Source organism: Eremomyces bilateralis (genome assembly GCF_010015585.1).
Source record: "Eremomyces bilateralis CBS 781.70 unplaced genomic scaffold P152scaffold_8, whole genome shotgun sequence".
Lineage (NCBI taxonomy): Eukaryota > Fungi > Ascomycota > Dothideomycetes > Eremomycetales > Eremomycetaceae > Eremomyces > Eremomyces bilateralis.
In genome coordinates this window covers 454,862-473,189 of record NW_022985074.1, presented here as the reverse complement: position 1 = coordinate 473,189, position 18,328 = coordinate 454,862, and the positions used below count along the sequence as shown (strand labels likewise).

The 18,328-nt window shown below is 52.3% G+C and overlaps 8 protein-coding genes across 8 annotated transcripts; 5 read left to right on the top strand and 3 right to left on the bottom strand.

The window, feature by feature from the left end:
* Positions 1-888: 888 nt before the first annotated feature.
* Positions 889-1,533, top strand: P152DRAFT_396013 (HET-domain-containing protein; the record flags this gene model as incomplete). The annotated part of the gene is made up of 1 exon (XM_033676335.1): positions 889-1,533. The coding sequence occupies one exon, from the start codon at positions 889-891 to the stop codon at positions 1,531-1,533; it is 645 nt and encodes a 214-aa protein (XP_033534544.1).
* Positions 1,534-2,879: 1,346 nt separating this feature from the next.
* On the bottom strand, positions 2,880-3,586 carry P152DRAFT_481797 (uncharacterized protein; the record flags this gene model as incomplete). Its single annotated transcript, XM_033681848.1, has 3 exons — positions 2,880-3,192; positions 3,248-3,523; positions 3,576-3,586. The coding sequence occupies 3 exons, from the start codon at positions 3,584-3,586 to the stop codon at positions 2,880-2,882; spliced, it is 600 nt and encodes a 199-aa protein (XP_033534543.1).
* Positions 3,587-4,272: 686 nt separating this feature from the next.
* On the top strand, positions 4,273-4,952 carry P152DRAFT_435204 (uncharacterized protein; the record flags this gene model as incomplete). Its single annotated transcript, XM_033677520.1, has 1 exon — positions 4,273-4,952. The coding sequence occupies one exon, from the start codon at positions 4,273-4,275 to the stop codon at positions 4,756-4,758; it is 486 nt and encodes a 161-aa protein (XP_033534542.1). The 3' UTR covers positions 4,759-4,952.
* A 127-nt stretch (positions 4,953-5,079) lies between these two features.
* On the top strand, positions 5,080-7,746 carry P152DRAFT_458092 (N2,N2-dimethylguanosine tRNA methyltransferase). Its single transcript, XM_033679374.1, has 2 exons — positions 5,080-6,707; positions 6,756-7,746. Exons 1-2 carry the CDS (start codon positions 5,355-5,357, stop codon positions 7,503-7,505), a joined length of 2,103 nt encoding a protein of 700 aa, XP_033534541.1. The 5' UTR covers positions 5,080-5,354; the 3' UTR covers positions 7,506-7,746.
* A 908-nt stretch (positions 7,747-8,654) lies between these two features.
* P152DRAFT_458091 (uncharacterized protein) lies at positions 8,655-9,987 on the top strand. Its single transcript, XM_033679373.1, has 2 exons — positions 8,655-8,709; positions 8,757-9,987. The coding sequence occupies exons 1-2, from the start codon at positions 8,700-8,702 to the stop codon at positions 9,854-9,856; spliced, it is 1,110 nt and encodes a 369-aa protein (XP_033534540.1). The 5' UTR covers positions 8,655-8,699; the 3' UTR covers positions 9,857-9,987.
* Positions 9,988-10,544: 557 nt separating this feature from the next.
* P152DRAFT_449009 (uncharacterized protein) lies at positions 10,545-11,150 on the bottom strand (the record flags this gene model as incomplete). Its single annotated transcript, XM_033678085.1, has 1 exon — positions 10,545-11,150. One exon carries the CDS (start codon positions 11,148-11,150, stop codon positions 10,545-10,547), a length of 606 nt encoding a protein of 201 aa, XP_033534539.1.
* A 2,223-nt stretch (positions 11,151-13,373) lies between these two features.
* On the bottom strand, positions 13,374-14,465 carry P152DRAFT_384177 (uncharacterized protein; the record flags this gene model as incomplete). The annotated part of the gene is made up of 1 exon (XM_033675797.1): positions 13,374-14,465. A coding segment is annotated over one exon (1,092 nt), but the record flags the coding sequence as incomplete, so codon positions are not given.
* Positions 14,466-15,286: 821 nt separating this feature from the next.
* P152DRAFT_435193 (uncharacterized protein) lies at positions 15,287-17,160 on the top strand. Its single transcript, XM_033677519.1, has 2 exons — positions 15,287-15,482; positions 15,561-17,160. The coding sequence occupies exons 1-2, from the start codon at positions 15,438-15,440 to the stop codon at positions 16,755-16,757; spliced, it is 1,242 nt and encodes a 413-aa protein (XP_033534537.1). The 5' UTR covers positions 15,287-15,437; the 3' UTR covers positions 16,758-17,160.
* Positions 17,161-18,328: the final 1,168 nt, after the last annotated feature.

Here is an 18,328-nt window from a genome sequence, read left to right as displayed (position 1 = left end):
TCTATGTTGAGCTGGTGAGCACCCATGCCTGCTAAACGGCGAATAGGCGAGGACGTAGGTATGGTATAACCTTCACTTTATCTTTTATTTTCTCGAGTCTCGCTGCATTTGTACCGGATTGCTTGGAGTCTCCATATACCCGTGACCAAAATGGATGCTAGACATGCTGGCTTGGTGGGCGGTTTCGCCTGCAGCCACAATGTTGGTTTAGCTATGCGCCTTTCGGGGGCTGTGTACAGAGGATCTGGCTCATAAATGCCTCTTCTCTCAATCTGCCATGCGGTAATCACTACATAAATGCAATGTCAGTTCAACGAGCTCCACCTCCCCTAGCGATTCCATTCGCCCGAGAAGTGAAATTGCGACCCGACCGAAAGGGCATCCAAGATCCGTCCCCGGACAACCCGGCCAAAAGGCACGCGGGGATGGGACATAAATCTCTGCCGCCTCTGTAATGGCCTGCGGCTAGAATCGTTCTTGGACGCCGTCGAATCCAACGTCTATAAGCCCAAGGAACACTCCGGCGTACTGGTCAGTAACCTTGGGGACTACAAGACCTGATGTAAGACCTGTCCGCTCTGCAATGTCTTCCGATATGCCGCCGTGCGAAACACAAGTGGACCAGGCTACTATGTCCTGCGATTGCTAACGCGGCGACTCTGTGATCGGGAATTTAAGAAAGTAGATTCCCGCTTCATCAGAGAACTGGATATGCCTTTACTCGCGGTCACGACCGACGAAGACAAAGATCGTTGCCACACGGGGGATCTGGGCCCTGGGCTGAGGAAAACCGGTTATATCTCGTGGAAGAAGCCAATTGGCAGCGCTCCTTTGCCAAGTAGAGGGAAGTTGATAGATCGGCAGACCGCGGACTTCGATCAGATATCCATGTGGTTGAACTTCTGCCGAAAACACCACACCCAGCTCTGCTCTATTTCGGCCGGCGACCCTGTGCAGGGATTCCAGCTGATTGATTGCAATTCGGATAACAGAATCATCACAGCGACACGTAACATGGAGTACATAGCTTTGAGCTACGTCTGGGGTCCGAATGCCTCTGTCGATGCGGTTAAGAATGGAACGCTGATCCGAAATCGTCTACCCCAGACCGTCCGCGACGCTATTGATGTGACGAAGAGGCTAGGGTATCGATATCTCTGGGTGGACCGGCACTGCATACCCACGGATTCTCAGACCAAGCACTCGCAGATCAGCCAGATGGATATCATATACAAACAGGCACAAGCCACGCTCCTTGGAGCATCTGGCGATGGTGCAGACTTCGGACTCCCAGGGGCTGAGTCACGCCAGCGAGATGAGCAGCCAACGGCAGCCCTTGGACGGCATACGCTCTTCTCCACGTTGCAGCACCCAAAGGTTAAGATTTGGAAATCGACATGGGACAGCCGAGGCTGGGCATACCAAGAAGCGATGCTCTCAACACGCCGAATCTTCTTCACCGAAGAGCAGGTCTACTGGGAGTGCCGCAGTATGCAATGCACCGAAGCGCATCCGCCAACCCTCGCGGACTGACACGACCCCTCGCTACAGATGTACTATATGGACGCCAATCTAGAGATCTTCCAGCTCTCGACCGCTAACCTCGTACTCTTCGATGTCTGGAAGTACATCTCCGAGTACTCGCGCCGCAAGCTGTCCTATGACAACGACTCGCTCAACGGATTCCTGGGTGTGCTCGCCTACCTACAGACACCAGAGACAACGCTTCGGCATTTCTGGGGGATTCCGATTCTGATGAAGGAGGATTCCTACATCCGCTTCGGCCCGTGGCAGCCCATCCATTGCTTCCTGACCGCCCTAACCTGGAGCGACCGAGGCAAATCCCGCCGTCGGCCCAACTTCTCAAGCTGGTCGTGGGTCGGCTGGGAGTGCGGTCTCCCCTCCGACGGGCTGACGCACAGCTACCAAGGCAGCACCTGCGATCTCACCCATCCCGACACGCCCACCATCCTCGGAGCCTGGACCCCCGATGATAAGTTCCTCGACTGGGACGCCATCCACCTGCGCCTCGTCGACCGCGACCGCCCGCTTACGTCGCTCCCGCGCATCCTGGTTCTCCAGGCGTGGACCGTCCAGCTCCGCATCCGGCGCATGGAGCGTGGTGACATCGTGCAGCACGCGGGGTACTACGCCTACAACCACGTCGGCGTCGCGCACGTCGGCAACATGGTGCTGGAGGACTGCATCGAGTACAAGAAGATTGAGCTGAGCGACGACTCGGTGGCGCTCGCGCGGCGGCTCGTGACGGAATCGTTCACCGGCGTGCTTCTCCGATGCCACCGGAAGCGACGTAAGGCGGACGTGCTGCTGCTGGATCGGAAGGCGGATCGGGTATATGAGCGGATCGGGACGGTGGAGATTAAGAGCCTGCCGGTGTTCAACGGGGTGATGATAGGGACTAATGGGCGATTTCAGTGATGGGAAGTGGAGGGGGGAGGACGATCACGGGGCCGATCAGTGTGGAGCTTGAGGATTGGAAGCTGAGCAAGTCGTGGCAGACGCTGAGGATTGAGTAGGGGATTGAGATCGATCTGGCTTCGTCAGGGGTAATATTCGAATCACGGTGCTCGCTCATTTCCTTCGTCTAACTTCTAGTCTTTAACGAACGGTCAAGTACGCCTGAAATCTGATGTCGTGTCTTAATGGTTGTGTTAAATGGCCCTATAGGAGAAACGAGATTAATGAATTATGAACGCAAATAGTCATAGCTAGTTATGTACTATTAAAAGATAACCGAGTAGAGAGGATTGTAACGGGCATGCAATGATCCTCCAGTACTCGCATGACACTACTATCCGAAAGTAATCCAACAATAGAGAGCTGCGAGACGCAGTCCACTCATATCCAGCTCAAGCCTCTCATAAGGACAGCCGACCTTTCTCTCCGTGCCTATTGATGTCTCTATCCCTCTCCGCGGACACAAGACAAGTCATTAATAGTTCGTACAAGAGGCGTGTATTCTGACTTCCTTGCGTAATGACCATGGAGAAGGCATGGGACCTCTTGATCTCCCCACGGTGATCGATAAAAGTCTCTGTGATCCAATCTCGAAAGTCGCGGTCGTCTTGGAGCCCATCAGAGGCTGCTTTGATGGCAATATCCAGAAACGTTTCCGCGCTGAAACTGCATCTTTTCAAAGCAAACAGGGCCACGTGGCCTAGGATGCTAAGGCTGATTTAAGAATTTTGTTAATGCAATTTCACGACAGCACTTTCGACCGACATACCCAAGTGCCAGAGCAAGCTTGTAAATTCTGGCGTAGGTCAACGCACCATGTTGCCGCTCGAAGTAACCGTTCTCCATCTGGAAAAACACCTCCTTCACCACCTCGGGTTCACAGGCGTCCAGATGAATCGCCCCGTCTTTCCTGAAGGGACAGGTGGTGGGGTCCTCGATCCATCCCTTTAAGACCGGCGATTGTAATAGCACGGCTCGTTTCACCTCGAGCCACTCCCCTGGATTATTTCCCGCAACAACATACTCGACTGGGCCCAGTGAGGTTCTATGAGTATGTTCTAAGCAGTGGGTTCGAATAGTTCAGGGGAAGTTCTTACTCCATGCCCATAGTAACTGCGCGTGCTTGTTGTTGAAATGCCTGGACGAAGTCCAATATGAAATGCATGCGGAGGATATATAACAGGAGCTGGGGGGCAAGCAATCTTTATACTGCAGAGCGGGATCCGGCAAAAACATTTGAGTGAGTACATGATGAGAATTAAGTAATTAGGATAACCTTTGCAAGATATTCAAGCACCGCCGGTCAAAGCCATGCAGCCCGCTATTCCGAATGAAATATAGCAAAACACCTAGACTCAAAATTCAAAAGCGACTATGCATAAAATATCAAAATCTCAAGGTATTAGGTATACAAAACCAGCGCTCCCAACACTGGAGGGCAGGCGCTAAGTCATTGAAAATGAGGGACACCGAGTCGCGTCAGGAGTATTAGTAGTATTGACTCCCGATATCAAGGACACGATTGCGGTTCTGAAAACCGCTCATGTATGATCAACTCAGACTTGAAACGTTAAATGAAAGATCAGACTGAGAATGTTGAGTAGTATTGGCTTTCCTGGTCATATGTGCTGTGCCGCAACTTTTGGTTCCAACGCACTTGTGAAACTCGACATCTAGTCTCCTTAGGGAATCTAACAGACGGGACTCATCATTGGAGTCTTTTGGTATTATTTGAATCCTGGCGTCAAATCTATACTCCAGCCGCCCCAAAATTTGCACGGCATGTCGAAGATAATGGCCTCAGCGTACAAATTGTATCGAGTCGAGTACAAGCTTGCCCTGCAAGACCCCGAGTTCAAAGAAACGAGATATCACAACGTCATCTTCGTCGAGACTGGCTCGGATGGGTCTGGTTATAAACACCATGTCAACGGCGACGTCGTGTCTGAAACCGGCATGACTTACTTGCGAGAAATGGAATCCAAGCCAGACCTATTGGAGACCTTTCACGCCGTACATTACCTGGGCTGGGTTACCTCGTCTAGCTATCCAGAAGCATTCGATGCGCTTCTCAGGTCCCTCCCTACGCCGCCACGCCAAAGACGCTTCAATATACAAACCATGAAGTACGAGCGGTGCGGTTCAGATGGCGCGTTCTACGGACCAGACGAAATAGCTCCTCCGCTTGTCAAATGCACGGAGTGGACTCATCAGACAGCGATTCCAGCTTTGCTTCAAAAAGGTCTTATCCAGACTTCGGAGTTTTCCCAGTCAACATGAATCAGGACAACGAAATGGGGATTCCAGACGGTCCTTGAGATGGATCTATGGGTAGGACTCTTTTGAAGGGCAAACTTGGGACTCTTCAATCTCTTGTAGAATATCAAGAAAAATTGAATTCAAAGTCATAATATATATCCGATGACCACGAAATGTGTGCATTTAATAAGAATTGATAATGTCATAACTCTCGTAGCAACAGTGGATATTAGTCTTCATGTCGACACAATCTCATGGTGAAGGAAGTTCGCGATCGGCCCCACAAAAATTGTCTGGCTTCATTCGACGTCAAAGATTTCTATCGAGTCACTTGCGCCTTGACTTTCAATCTGTCAATCCTTCACTTTGTACCAAGCTGTGTTAATTCTTGGGTATCAGCTACTTTCAGGCTGGCGCTCTGGTATACTTCTGCACAGCGGCGGGCCGCTCTTTGGGCACATAACTGCTGTCGGTTTCCAAATCCAACTCAACCACGGAAAAGGATTATAAGTGCATTTGGCACCCGAACTTTCGCCCCTCAATTGAACATTAACCGTATAGCATTGATACACAGCACTTCAAATTTTGACTGTGATCAAGCCCTCGCAAAACGAACCATGGACGCAACCACATCCAGCGAGATTCCCTCGACTGCTGTCTCTCTCGACGCGACTCCATCCGCCGGCCAAGCTATCTTGCATAACGACACTTTATACACGACAATCAAAGAAGGGCTAGCGCATATCCTAGTGCCTCAAAAAACACCAGAAGCTGAAGACAGCAAAGGTGGAACTGGCAGTAAGAAGCAGGGGAAGCGAAAGGGCAATGCGGACACCGAGAAGAAAACCGTGTTCTACAACCCGATTCAGCAGTTTAACCGCGATTTGACCGTGATTGGGATCCGGGCATTTGGCGAGGACCGACTAGCAACTCGACCTAGCAAAAGGAAGATGGAAACGGAGAACGGGCAGAAGACGAAAAGGAAGAAGAGAAGGACCGAAGATGGAGGAGTGAGGTTGACGGGAGCAGAGGGAGAGGAAATGGTGGCTGGGGCTGAACAGCAGGCTGAGGAAGGAGGGGATGTACAGAGTTCTGATGCTGCAGTTTCCAGAGCGATTAACGATCAAGGCGCGCAAGAAAATGGTCAAATCAAATCGGATACCATTGAGCGCGCTGCAGACGAGCCGTACGGGGACGCCGCCCAACCAGCTTCGCCACACTACCCTCCCTTCCGTATCCTCGATGCCCTCTCCGCAACCGGTCTTCGCGCCCTTCGCTACTCCATGGAACTCCCCTTCGTAACCTCCGTCACCGCTAACGACCTGTCTTCCGCCGCCACCGAGATGATAGGTCTCAATTCTACGCACAACAAGACCACAAAGAAAATCATCCCGGTCACCGGAAACGCGATGGCGCTCATGTACTCGCAAGTCGGTATCGATAAGCCGAATCGCTACGACGTGATCGATCTCGATCCGTACGGGACGGCTGCGCCATTCCTAGATGGTGCCATACAGGCCATGAAGGATGGCGGGTTGATGTGCGTGACGTGCACGGATGCTGGGGTATTCGCCTCCGCGGTGTATCCCGAGAAGACCTTCGCATTGTACGGAGGGATGCCCGTCAAGGGACTCCATGGCCACGAAGCTGGACTACGCTTGATTCTCCACGCGATCGCCAGTGCCGGGGCTAAGTATGGGATTGCCATCGAGCCGCTACTATCGCTCTCGATCGATTTCTATGCGAGGGTGTTTGTCCGCGTGCATAAATCGCCGATGGAGGTGAAGTTTTTGGCGGGGAAGACGATGCTAGTGTACTCATGTGATTCTGGCTGTGGGGCGTGGACGACGCAGTTGATGGGGCGGAACGTGGATAGTCGGAGCAAGAATGGGACGCCCTATTATCGCCATTCGATTGCTCAAGCGCCGACCGCTGAGCCGCATTGTGATCATTGTGGTTTCAAGACCCATGTAAGTGACGACGACCAACTTGCTGATATCTGCGCTGACGCAAAGTAGCTATCCGGGCCGATGTATGCAGGGCCGATACATAACTACTCCTTTGTGCAGAAAATGTTGGACATCCTGCCAAAGCTCGATACCGAAACTTACGGGACGGTACCGCGCATCGAGGGCATGCTACAGAATGTCCTTGATGAAAGGATATCCGACCTTCCAGATCCCAACGGGCCCGAAAAGGTTACCACTGCGAACGGCAAGCCTATGAATGATCCCCCAACGGCCGGCGACCCGAGCCCTATTATCCAGAAGTCCGAGCCTGCTGAGGTCGATAGACATCCATTTTACATTGCGAGTACGGCTCTGGCTAAGGTGCTACACTGCGTATCGCCATCTGATGCCATGGTCAAAGGTGCACTCCGACATGCTGGATACCGCGCTGCACGGACACATGCACGACCAGGGGCCATCAAAACCGACGCACCTTGGTCGGTAATCTGGCGAATCATGACCGAATGGATCAAGCAAAAAGCACCTATCAAAGAAGGCGCGGTCAGTGAGGGCTCTCCCGGATGGAGGATCTTGTTCAAGGCCGGGTTGATTCATCCGCTGAGCGACGAGGAGCAACAGCAAGGAGATGGCAGGAGGGGCAAAAATATGGCAGCAAATGGGGCCGAGGAGGAAGAGCAGAAGGAAGTTAAGATCGTCTTCGATGAGAAGTTGGGGAAGGATATGGATGTGAAGAAATATGTACGATATCAGGTCAACCCGGAGAAGAATTGGGGTCCGATGAGGCGGGCGAAGGGATAAAGCAATATGAAGAGCAATCGAGCAACGTAGCAACCTGTTGCCCTAGGAACGGCCAAAAGCCGTGTTGGCGTGATTTTGGGCTTTCCCAGCACTGAATAACTATAGATATCAAGCGCTTCAATTGTTGAGTTCGATGCCCATCGTGGAGGATATCTGTGGCGCAGTACTTGGTATCAACATAGTTCGGTAGGGGCCGGGAGGCTCGGAGCGTGTGCCGTAATCCCCTGACTCCATTCCCTCGTCATCGACCTCGTCTCCGAACATTCTTCACCAACATTTCGCCATCTTACCATCATGGCATTTTTAATGAACTAATCAGCGTTTTACACACGAGAATCTCATACCGTAAATCAGCATTAATTGCAGCTAGTTATTGCACTCTTGAGATATCGCGTATGGCATCGCTGTTTTCTTGTCTGGGACCGAAACTGCCATCCTGGCAGCTTTCCTCATACGGTACGCCATCTGGTGTCCGTTTGTGAGCTTTTCATTGCAGAGTCGTCATCTTGTCTTGTCCAATTCATTCGTTCTGCTGTGTCTTCGTATCGTTACTGTCAGTTCTGCGTCACCCTTTACTCGGCTCTGGTAAATTGTCCTAACGACGTTGGGTTCCTGAACTAACCAAGCGCGTCCCCGCCGCCCGGCTCTCCTCGATGACGGTATGGTTGCACGCCCAATCCCGTCGTTATCCGTGATGTACAGTAAACCTGTATCTGTAGAATATATCTGGTTATAAGGTAGCTTGTAGAACCGCGATAGGCTTTCTCCTCCAATTTGCGACAGTATCGATACTGCATAATGGTCTCGATGAACGCGTTGCTCGTCGCCTCGCTGGCCGCCTTTGGGCTGGCTATTCCTGCACCTCAAGTCCCAGGATATAGCGATGCAGATTTCCCAATTCAACAATCCTATCCGGAGGGAGAACTTGCAACATCGTTCTTCCCGGACTCAGAGGTCCCCGCCGTTTCAACGGAACCTCCTGGAGGAACCGAGTCCGGAGCAGCACCTCCTCCTGTGCAGAGCGAATTTACCGGGCCAACTAGCCATGGTCCGTTTGAGGGCACGCCGACTACCACGGGTGCCGTCATGGCTCCTACAACGTTGGCGACGTCCGTGGAACCCAAGCCGCCGGATCCTACTGCTACATATTACAATTCAGATGGACTGCTACAGCAACCAGCTCCTCTACCATATATGCCGGCCGGTAAGTGCCATATCCTTATTAAGACTGAAATATACTAAGGCAACCAGGCGGACTTGGCACCAATGGCACTGAACCGCGTTACATGGTCAACAGCGACTTCGATTTTGAATCCCTCGCCCTCACCGAGTATGTTGAGTGGATTGAGCTCGATCTCTTCAACAACGGCCTCGCCGTTTTCAGCGAAGAAGACTTCCTTGAAGCAGGTCTGACTGCCGAAGACCGCGCTCTTATTGCATACATGTCGGATCAAGAAATCGGACATGCGACTGTGGTGGCTAACATGCTCGGCGACGCTGCTCCTAAGCAATGCACCTACAATTATCCCTTCACCACAGTCCGTGAATTCGTCGATTTCAGCCAGAAGCTCACCCAGTTCGCTGAGGCTGGCGTCTGGGGGTTCATCAACCATCTGGACAGCCGCGAAGCCGCCCAACTGCTTTCACAATCCATTTCTGTGGAATCCCGTCAACAGATGTCATTCCGCCAGATGTCCGGCCTGCATCCGGCGCCAGTGTGGCACGAGACCGGCATCCCCCAATCGTGGGCGTGGACCTTCATCGCACCATATATTTCCTCGTGTCCGGAGAACTGCACGCGCCTCGCATGGCAGAATTTCCCTCCCTTGAGGGTCATGAACCAACCGAACATCAACCGCTTCTCACCCAACGACACCAAGCCGGACGGCTCTGAAGTTGTCGGAAACCGGACTTCGGACCCCTCCATCTCCACCATCCCAAAGAACGAATCCTGCATCAACCTCAACGTCACCGGATACGGTTGCGGCCCTGCTATCACTCGAAATCGTTCAGAGCCACTCTCCTTCCCCGGGAAGCAAATCTTCCTCACCTGGGAGGACCCGGACCAACCGGTTGGCCCGAACAATAGCTACGTCACATCCACCACCGCGGGTGAGCCGAAGTTCGTGGCATGGGTTTCCCAGTTGAACCTCACGTACACGCCACTGGAGGTAACGGGCGACAAGCAAGGAACCACGTACCAACCAGCGGGCGAGGTGTTCGTTGGCGACCCGCAGGTGAATGGGACCATGTTCATAGCGATAACGGACAACGATCCGTACTTGACGGCGTTTAACCTCTCTTTCATCAACCCGCATGTGCGTGCTCTGGGGCTCTACCAAGCTGGTTGAGGAATGAGATGATGAGGACGAATGATAGAAAGAAAAGAAAAACTTGTTAGAACCGGTCAGGAGTGAAACGGAGATGTAAGGAGATACCTAATGAACCGATCATCCATGGCATGGAGCAATTCGACTAGACCTTGTATAATATGTAATGAGAGAAAAATAATTCAAAAGACCTGATCAAATTTGATTATGTGAGCTAAGTTAGATACTCGGTCTGCTGCGATGGCCTTGCTATCTCCATATATAACAGCTTGTCAGATGGTCCATGAAGCAAACTGCGATCCTAAGTAATACCTGCTTCCAACCAGATACCATTAAATATGTCCAGTTCAACTGTGCGCCTCGATTCGTTGATTTACAACCCACGAAGCACGTCTCCATCCCATCAAACTTCCTCAGTTCAGTTCCATCAGTCGCCCGCCTCGTAGCTCACGATATCCTCATCGGCCTCCTGAATTTGCCACATAAATCCCTCCTCCTTGTGCCGCTACGTCACTTTGCTAGCCGAATTCCATTTGGTCACCTCTATCTTGATATGTAACTTACCAATTTCTTCCTCCATCCATTCTCCAACCTTGCTAGTTTCTCCCGCCTTTCATCCAGTTACTTTTCTAGCTCCTGTATCTCTTCCCCCTCGTCCTGCCCTCGTTCGCTGCCCAGCCGGAGGCGGCGTCGGTGGAAGTGTTGTTTTTCACTTCGCGGTTTTATGGCCAGAGCCCTTGATGGGGTTGAGCTTCTTTTTGTCAGGCTTCGGACCTGGCTTAGACTTTTCCGTTGCATTCTTGGGCGGATGAGAGGTTTTGGGCTTCGCAGGAGCCGTAGCAGATTTCGGTGTTGGTAGATAGCTAGGTGTCGCTGGTGTGCCATGCGTTGTAGGCTCCAGGGTGCCAAGTAGGCTGATTCTCTTCTTGGGCCCAGGTTGTCCCGTCATCTGCTTTGTCACGCTTAGATACTCTACCGGGTTCTTCCCGTTGGCAAGCCGTCCGGCATTGACTTCGTCAAGTAACTCGATGAGGCAGTCTTCGTCGAGGATCCCGCCGTTCACCCCACTTTGCGTCGTAGTGGGCAAGTCGGTGGGTTTTCCAAGGAGCATTCTGAAAACCGAACACGTAATGGGTTCTTCGGATAAGGCGCCTCCCGGCCTCTCTGCGCTATCATCATCGTCGGTGTTTCGGACGAACAGGGCGTTACGATCAGTGCTTTCAGTGTTGGTATTACTACCCTCAGTAGAAGGAAGATAGATAACATTGTGATCATCGAAGACCATTTTTGTTGTATTCCTTGGTTGGGTGCTCATGATGTCTTCTGCTCCCACATTAGCCTTCAATAGTTATCTCAGAGCATTCATCAGTGGTCGCTTAAGTGAACACCTGGTGAAGCACGTCCAAACTCACCCTCCGACCGGTAATAAAGCCGGAAGATCACTCAGGGTCGGGAACCATGGCGAGGCTTGTCTATATTTGCTAGGGATTTCCCTGGTTGAGTAGCCGTTTTATCAGGCCCGACGGACGAAGGTTCGAAGTCAACGCAGTAATCTGGAGGTCATCATGCAAGTAATATGCGGGGCTAAAGTGAAATGGAAGTATCCAAAGATTGAGATGGCTCATATCTGATAAGGCGAAGAAATTTATCCCTAAAGGTAACCTCTGGTCCAGTATAGTTGCCTTCATCGTCCTCATTCGACATGGCGATGCGGGATGACGGGGTAGGTTCTTCGATACGCATGATTGTGATTGGGGAAGGGGTCGAGATCAGTGGATTTAGTGCGATGGGACGAGTTAGAAGGCAATGGAATCGGGAATGAGGTGGCAACGATCGAGTTCAGTGTTAATTCATGGAGAATATGAGATGTAAGGGTTGCTTTAAGTAGCTGCTTCCAACCATCTCACGATGAGATCGGTCTGAGTAATGTAAGGCTGGGGAGAGGACTCAATAAGATGCAGGGTGCCAGGCGATTCACACGAAGATATGATACGGCCACTGATTCGGCTGTCAGATTTGGTCAGTTAGCTTAGGTTGTTGCGAACCGTCATGAAAGGTGAAAGTCTCACTAGGTAGAAGTTTTCAGTGAGGGAGCATACGAGTGGGAGATATGTTTCAGATGCGAAGTGATGAAAGCAGAAGGAAAAAAATAAATAAGAACCAAAAACACAGAAAGAAGAGAACAGGTCCAGGGATCGGACCTGGTACTGTAGAATTGTTTGTTGATCAATGCACAGGCGAATCCACTGGCCTCAGGACTTCATATAGTCCCACCACTCGGCCGACCGTTCTAATTAGGGGTTCTCTAATTAATCGTTATATACTACTAGGATTACATCATATCACTTGTCATTCGCCCGTAAACATAGACGGAGAGGATGAGAATAGTACAGAGGTGGGCTGCATATGATGATAGGCAAGAGTAGATGCGGAGCGAGGATTTAGACATACCTTGTGATGAGGTAAACTTGAAGGATCCCAGCGTGAGATTCAATGCTTGTGATGCTATACTCCATGAAGTTGACTAAGTAGCACTACATTGCCATCGCCCGAGTGAGATTACGACGAGAGAAGATGTGCTGTAAACTTGTTGCGAAGGACGTACTAGTGCGATTGAAAGACTATTCAGACGACTCCTTGAAACGAGCTTGAAGGCAGAAGGCCGGTGTGGGTGTCAATCAGAGAGGCAAGTGAGCAATTCATCTCACTTAAGGTACCGTTTATATAGGTAGGGAGCAGAAGAAATGGGAAGAAGAGGATATGTCATATTCAGCGCTTAGATGGAAGAGAAAACGGTATGCCACGCTTCTCACATACCAAACATGGCGCTCGGCCTTTCGTCAATGTTTCTTATTTAAGCTACATAATGCTCAATAGCTAGGTACATCCAGCTCATGATTTCTATGAACATGTTCATTCCATTCGACAGACTGGGTGGGTATCCCGCATCAATCCCCGTCTATCAACCTGACCCCAACCTTGATAACTCCATCGTTGCACTTCCATCCGATGACATCCATCTATTGTGCCGTTTCAAAGCTTATTCATCCTCCAAGTCCGAAATCTCCTCCTCCGAGTCGTCGTCGAGAAGCCCATATCCATCCTCATCATCGCTGTCCTCCAAATCATCGACCTCATCGTCGACATCGTCCGAGTTATCTTCAACATTGACCGCATCCCCATCATCAGGCAGGGGCTCTCCATTCGCCGCGGCCACATAAGCCGCATGATCCTTCACCATGGCCTCCCGGAACCCCTTAGTCAGCCTCACGACGTCCCCCGCCAGCGTGGCCAGGTATTTCTCCATATCGGACCCCCGGTGTTCGACCTCATAAAGCAACTCCTTCGCGCTCAGGGGCCGCTGACCGGATTTCTTGAAGCAGACGCGATCGCACCCGCGGTCCTGCTTGCGTTGGGAGACGTGGCCGATTTTGACGTGGCGGAGCTTGGTCTTGCTGAGTTGCAGGATCAGCCATTCCCAGAGGTTGCGGCCGAGGTTGGTGTGCAGTTGCGTGGAGTCGGTGGTTTTCGCGCGGCGGAGGATGACTTTCCAGAACGACATGGAGGTGATGGTGGGGTACCGCTTGAGAGCGAGGAGGATGATGACGGGAGTGATGTCGGCGAGTCCGAAGTCAAGGGTCTTCAAATGAGGAAACTCGGGAGGGAGGACGTGCTGAGACTGGCACGGAGACTTACTCGCCAGTTCCCAACCGCTGCAACCGACGAACCATTCTAGAAACGCGTCGATCCCCGATTTGTTCTGGAAATTAAGACGCAAGTGAGTGAGGTTGGGGCACGCTTGTAGGAAGCGTTTGAATTTGTCGCTCCGGGACTGCTGGAAAATGTGTAGCCCGTCCGAATCATGAGTATTGAGGAATGCACCATCGACGGCGAGGAGGACAGTCTTCAAGCCTGCAAGAACCGGCTCCATTGCAGGGCGGAGGTGCGGCGGCATCGAGAACCCGTCCGCGTTGAGTCCAGCCATGGACATGCGCAAAAACACCTCGACGATTTCCGGTTTGGCTCCTGCGTCTCCCAGGGCATGGAAAAGGATTTGGAAAGCAAGGGATGGGTATTCTGCTTGGCTGTTCATGAACGTGGAGTTCATCACCATCTGATGACCCGTTTCTTGAACGATGGTCGGAGCACCGTAGCTGTGCCACGGCATGTTATGTCCATCGCGATTCCGCCCTCTGGAGTTGACATCTCGCAGGCCGACGGTTTGAAGCGCGGGCAAATTCCGGAATGCCTTCGCCAGTAAGTTGCGGGCACCGCCGGAGTAGATCAGGAAGAACTGCTCCTCGCGACCTTTGTAGAATCGGTACGACTTGTCATTCTCGTCGGCAGAGGAACCGGCAATATCGCGGGAGATGCGGTTCTTGTAGCGGTCAAGTCCAATGACCACATTTTTGAGGATCTTGGAGAAATAGGGGTGTTCGGCGATGTCATTCAGGGCCTTCAGGCTCGGGTAGGTGAGCATGAACTGCTTCTTGGTGAAGAACTCGAGAGCAAAGTCCTGGCGTAGAGAGAGCTCGATCGTCTTGCATGATCGTCGGAATGAGCCGAGGTCGGTAGTGATCAAGTTGGATGATATATTGAGGAGTAACTCCATGGGGAGTGCGACTAATGGGCATGCCATGGCTCTGGTTGCTGGTGCGATGGATTGATAGATGGAATGGATGGACGAAGAATCTCAATGAGTAGGGGGATAAGAAGAAAGAAGGTAAGAAGGTAAAAGGTGAAGGTTAAGGTGAAGGGATTCAAGGAAGACGCTGTGTTGTGCGGCGGTTACTCAGTTTATCAATCGGATGTGGTGGTGAAGTGAATTCACATCCGAGGAGAAGTTCCCAGTCTCCTGCAATAAAGATCCCCGATCATTCAACATCAATCCTGCGAACCGATATCTCTGGCTTAGATGTTGACACTATGAGATGGTCGCAATAGATTCCCCCTCCCGAGTGCCTCTGCTCTTTTGAAAGTGATAAATTAGATATCACTCGACTGCAGTAGAAGAACACGGATGGATGTGTCAATATTTCAGCCCCATTACGAGCCGAGGTTTCTCAAGTGCGGCAGTCAATGGCTGCTATCAACAAGATCTGAATGCGCATTTGAATAAGCATTGGAATCAAGGGTCGTCAGGGTGCTGATAAACAGGCGAGAGACGAAGTGACGATACGGAGTACTCCGTATGCAGTTCAGGCTTCAGTCCTTGCTGCCTCCCTGCGGTGGTTGGACTTTCCCAGTTTGGCAGGGACACTCTGGGCACGTTCCAGGCTGCAAAGGTCTCCACTCTCCAGAGTGCCCGAGCGGCTGGTGCCTGGGTGCCTGAGTGCCTGAACGCCTTATTAGACTGGATGGAGCCTCCGAGCCTCCGAAGGAGGGAGCCTCCGAGGGACTGGGACAGGGATACTCCAGCGCTCAGATGTTCTATCCCCTCAGATGTTGGAATGCGGTTTCGTCATATCATGGTCCCTACATCAATATCGATCATGGAATCACCCGGAACTCCCAGTCTCCCACATCGTGCCTTCGTTTCTTGAACATAGCGTCAATGGATACGATTATCTTTAGATAAGAACATACCTAAGAGCTGGAAGCAATGGAGGATCTGGACGAAGACCGCAGGTTGTTTGCTGTCATAAAGGTATATTCATATCCGAACAGCTCCCCAAACCGCACATATTATGAAAGACACAACTAACCGGAGTTCCCTTCCCGCCAGTCCACCCTTCTCCGCCCCATCGCCCCTTTCATCTCCAAACCCGCCCGAAAAGCCTACCTCACCACCCTCATCTTCATCCTAACCTCCCTCCTCCTCCTCTCCGTCGCCGTCCTCGCCTACATCCTCTTCTACCTCTCCTACATCCCCTCCCGCGGCTTCACCCAACCGATCTATCTCCAATTCCACACACGCCATGCCCACCCCGCTCCATACGCTCCTCACGCTCCCCACGCCCACCTTACCCTCGCCCACCCCCTCGCCACGAACCAGCCGTATGACTTCTCCGTGCTGCTGCACATGCCGCGCACGCCATCCAACGCCGCCGCCGGGAACTTCATGGTGGATCTGCGCCTCTCCACGAGGGGATCCACGACCACGACCACTGCCCCCGCGCCTGATCCCCCCTCCGATACCCCTCCACTTGTCCACGCCCGCCGCCCAGCCATCCTCACCTACCGCTCCGCCGCCTTCGAACTGCTCCACAAGGCCCTCCGCCTGCCCTTCCTCGTCACCGGTATGCGCCACGAGTCCGAGAAAATCACCGTCCCGATGGCGTCGGGAGTGAAATTCGCGAAAGGGGTTCTGAACGTCCCCCGTGCGGCGCGGGTGGCGGTGGAGAGCGACGGGGGGGCGGAGCTGCAGATATACGAGGTGAGGTTGAAGGTGGAGGCAAGGTATGAGGGGCTAAGGTGGGTGATGTATCGGTGGCGGGTAGGGAGCTTTGTGGTGGGGACGGGGTTGTTCTGGGGGGTGGAGATGGGGATGTTTTTGGTGGTGTGGGTTGGGTTGATGAGTTACTTTGCGGGAGAGGGGGACGGCGGGGAAATGAAGGGTAGAGGGTTGGGGAGGAACGGAAAGAAGGAGACGGGATTGGAGGTTAAGGTGGAAGAAGACGACGAGAGTGGGTTGTCTGATACGGAAAGGCATTTCCCCACATTCTCAAGACTAGGACCATCACAGTCTACTAGCGTGAAGATTAAGAAGGAAGAAGGCGAGGAGGAACTGCTACCGCAGTTGGAAATGCCAGCGGGCGCGGAGGCCGACGATGAGGAAGATGAAGGTCATACGGTGCTGTCGCCAGCGGAGCGGTTCGGTGGAAAGTCAGACTCCGGGTTAGGGACGAGCTTGGAGAGCGAGAGGGCGGGGGAGAACGTTCGAAGACGGTCGAGGTTGGGGGAATTCGTACGTGATAGGTGAGGGTTGGATTGCTATGGATTACTTTTTGATACCCAGGTTAATGTGATTATGCCTTTTTACGATCAAACCAGAGTATTGTCATATGGCGAATGTATACCAGCGGCCATCCTTCAGGAGGCTGCGGGACTTCTGGGGTCGGATGATGCCTGGAGATATGCGCCCGCCCCCAGTTGTCTCTCGTCATCGATGGCCACCAAGACACCAGCGTGCGAAAGGTGAAATCTGATTGTCTATCCGACATAAGATGTCCCGGTGGGTCTGGCAGCGACACACATTGATTCTACCGAAGCGATCCAGATCGTCGCTAGAAAATTCCCCCCTGTTCTCAACCTGCCCCTCCGGTCGCCATGCAGTTTGCTCGTGTGACATGACAGCACCGAGTACAATCAGTTTTCTCTCTTTCAACCCTCGCCGCATGTATAGCGGAGGAAACTGGAATGCGATGCATCATGTCAATAGTGAGCCATCGTTCCAAATAGCAAACCTGTAGGATGACGGGTGGCAGGGTGCCAGTAGGCAGCAGCGCTCGCATCTGTACCTAGTCGCTCCATTTCTGCCATGCTCTTTCCAATATAATTTGCCCTCATCCTACGATTTCTAGTGGGGGGATTCCTCGCAGGCCGCAGCATAGATCTAAGGCGGCTCTTCAGTTTTGACTACAGGCCGACGATCCTGCCACATTTTGTTGATACTTGATAGTAGTACTGGGTCGATCGCGATTGGAGAGCTGGCTCTTCGGCGGTCATTGGCTAGACAAACTGCCGTCTTGCCTGCCATCGGTGCCGGGATATCCATACAGTTTGCACTGTTAGGATGCAGGATTTGCTTAAAGGTTCATGGAGCGTATATCCATTCGCAGCCTCATCGATAGACGGGTTTGTTGCTGCCTAACCAAACGTTTGTGATCTCGTCATATTGAAAGGGATGCGCAGTCGAGTGATCAATCAAATTGGGCGGTCGGTCGGTCGCATTCCGCTCGTATCCGGTGGTTTGACCCGCACATATCCATTTGTGACACTTACATCTTTCCATCATGATGCGACAAAGATTTCGCACCTTGACTGCAAGGTTGGACCTGGAATCACGTGGCAAATACTCACGATAACTGTCTGGGAGGTTTGTGTTCAGGCCACATTGTTTTGTTGAGAGTTAGAAGTTGGGATGGATCATGGAAGGCCGAAGGACCTGGCCTCTTGCTAGGAAGAGTAGCCGGTGCAATAATTGGCTGAGGGACGTAAGACACTAGTCTGCATCCGGTATGGATGACGATGCCCTGTGGAAATTTGTGTGGTAACGGCCAAGCAGAGAGAAATTGCAGCCAATGATTGGTCCAGAGAATGTCTGAGCGCGCGGCAAAGACTGGTACTTCCCACATATTTTCGCCTCCCAATTCCCCCTAATAACCCCGGTCCCCCCAACCAGCGCCCCCATTCGCTGGTTCTCGATCATTCGACCAATCCGCAGCAGCGCCGGCGAAAGGGCGAGACAACTGCGACAGGGGGGCAGGTGTGAGTCATTCAGTACTTAAGGAGGCGCAACCCCCAACGCTCGCGCGGGCATTGCCCTTTCCC

What these genes read in the sequence shown, in the direction of transcription:
- P152DRAFT_458092 (XM_033679374.1), top strand. Translation starts at nt 5,355, where the DNA reads ATGGACGCAACCACATCCAGCGAGATTCCCTCGACTGCTGTCTCTCTC. An exon ending in ATTGTGGTTTCAAGACCCAT is followed by an intron (nt 6,708 to 6,755) that starts GTAAGTGACGAC and finishes GACGCAAAGTAG; the next exon opens with CTATCCGGGCCGATGTATGC.
- P152DRAFT_435193 (XM_033677519.1), top strand. Translation starts at nt 15,438, where the DNA reads ATGGAGGATCTGGACGAAGACCGCAGGTTGTTTGCTGTCATAAAG. An exon ending in GGTTGTTTGCTGTCATAAAG is followed by an intron (nt 15,483 to 15,560) that starts GTATATTCATAT and finishes CCTTCCCGCCAG; the next exon opens with TCCACCCTTCTCCGCCCCAT.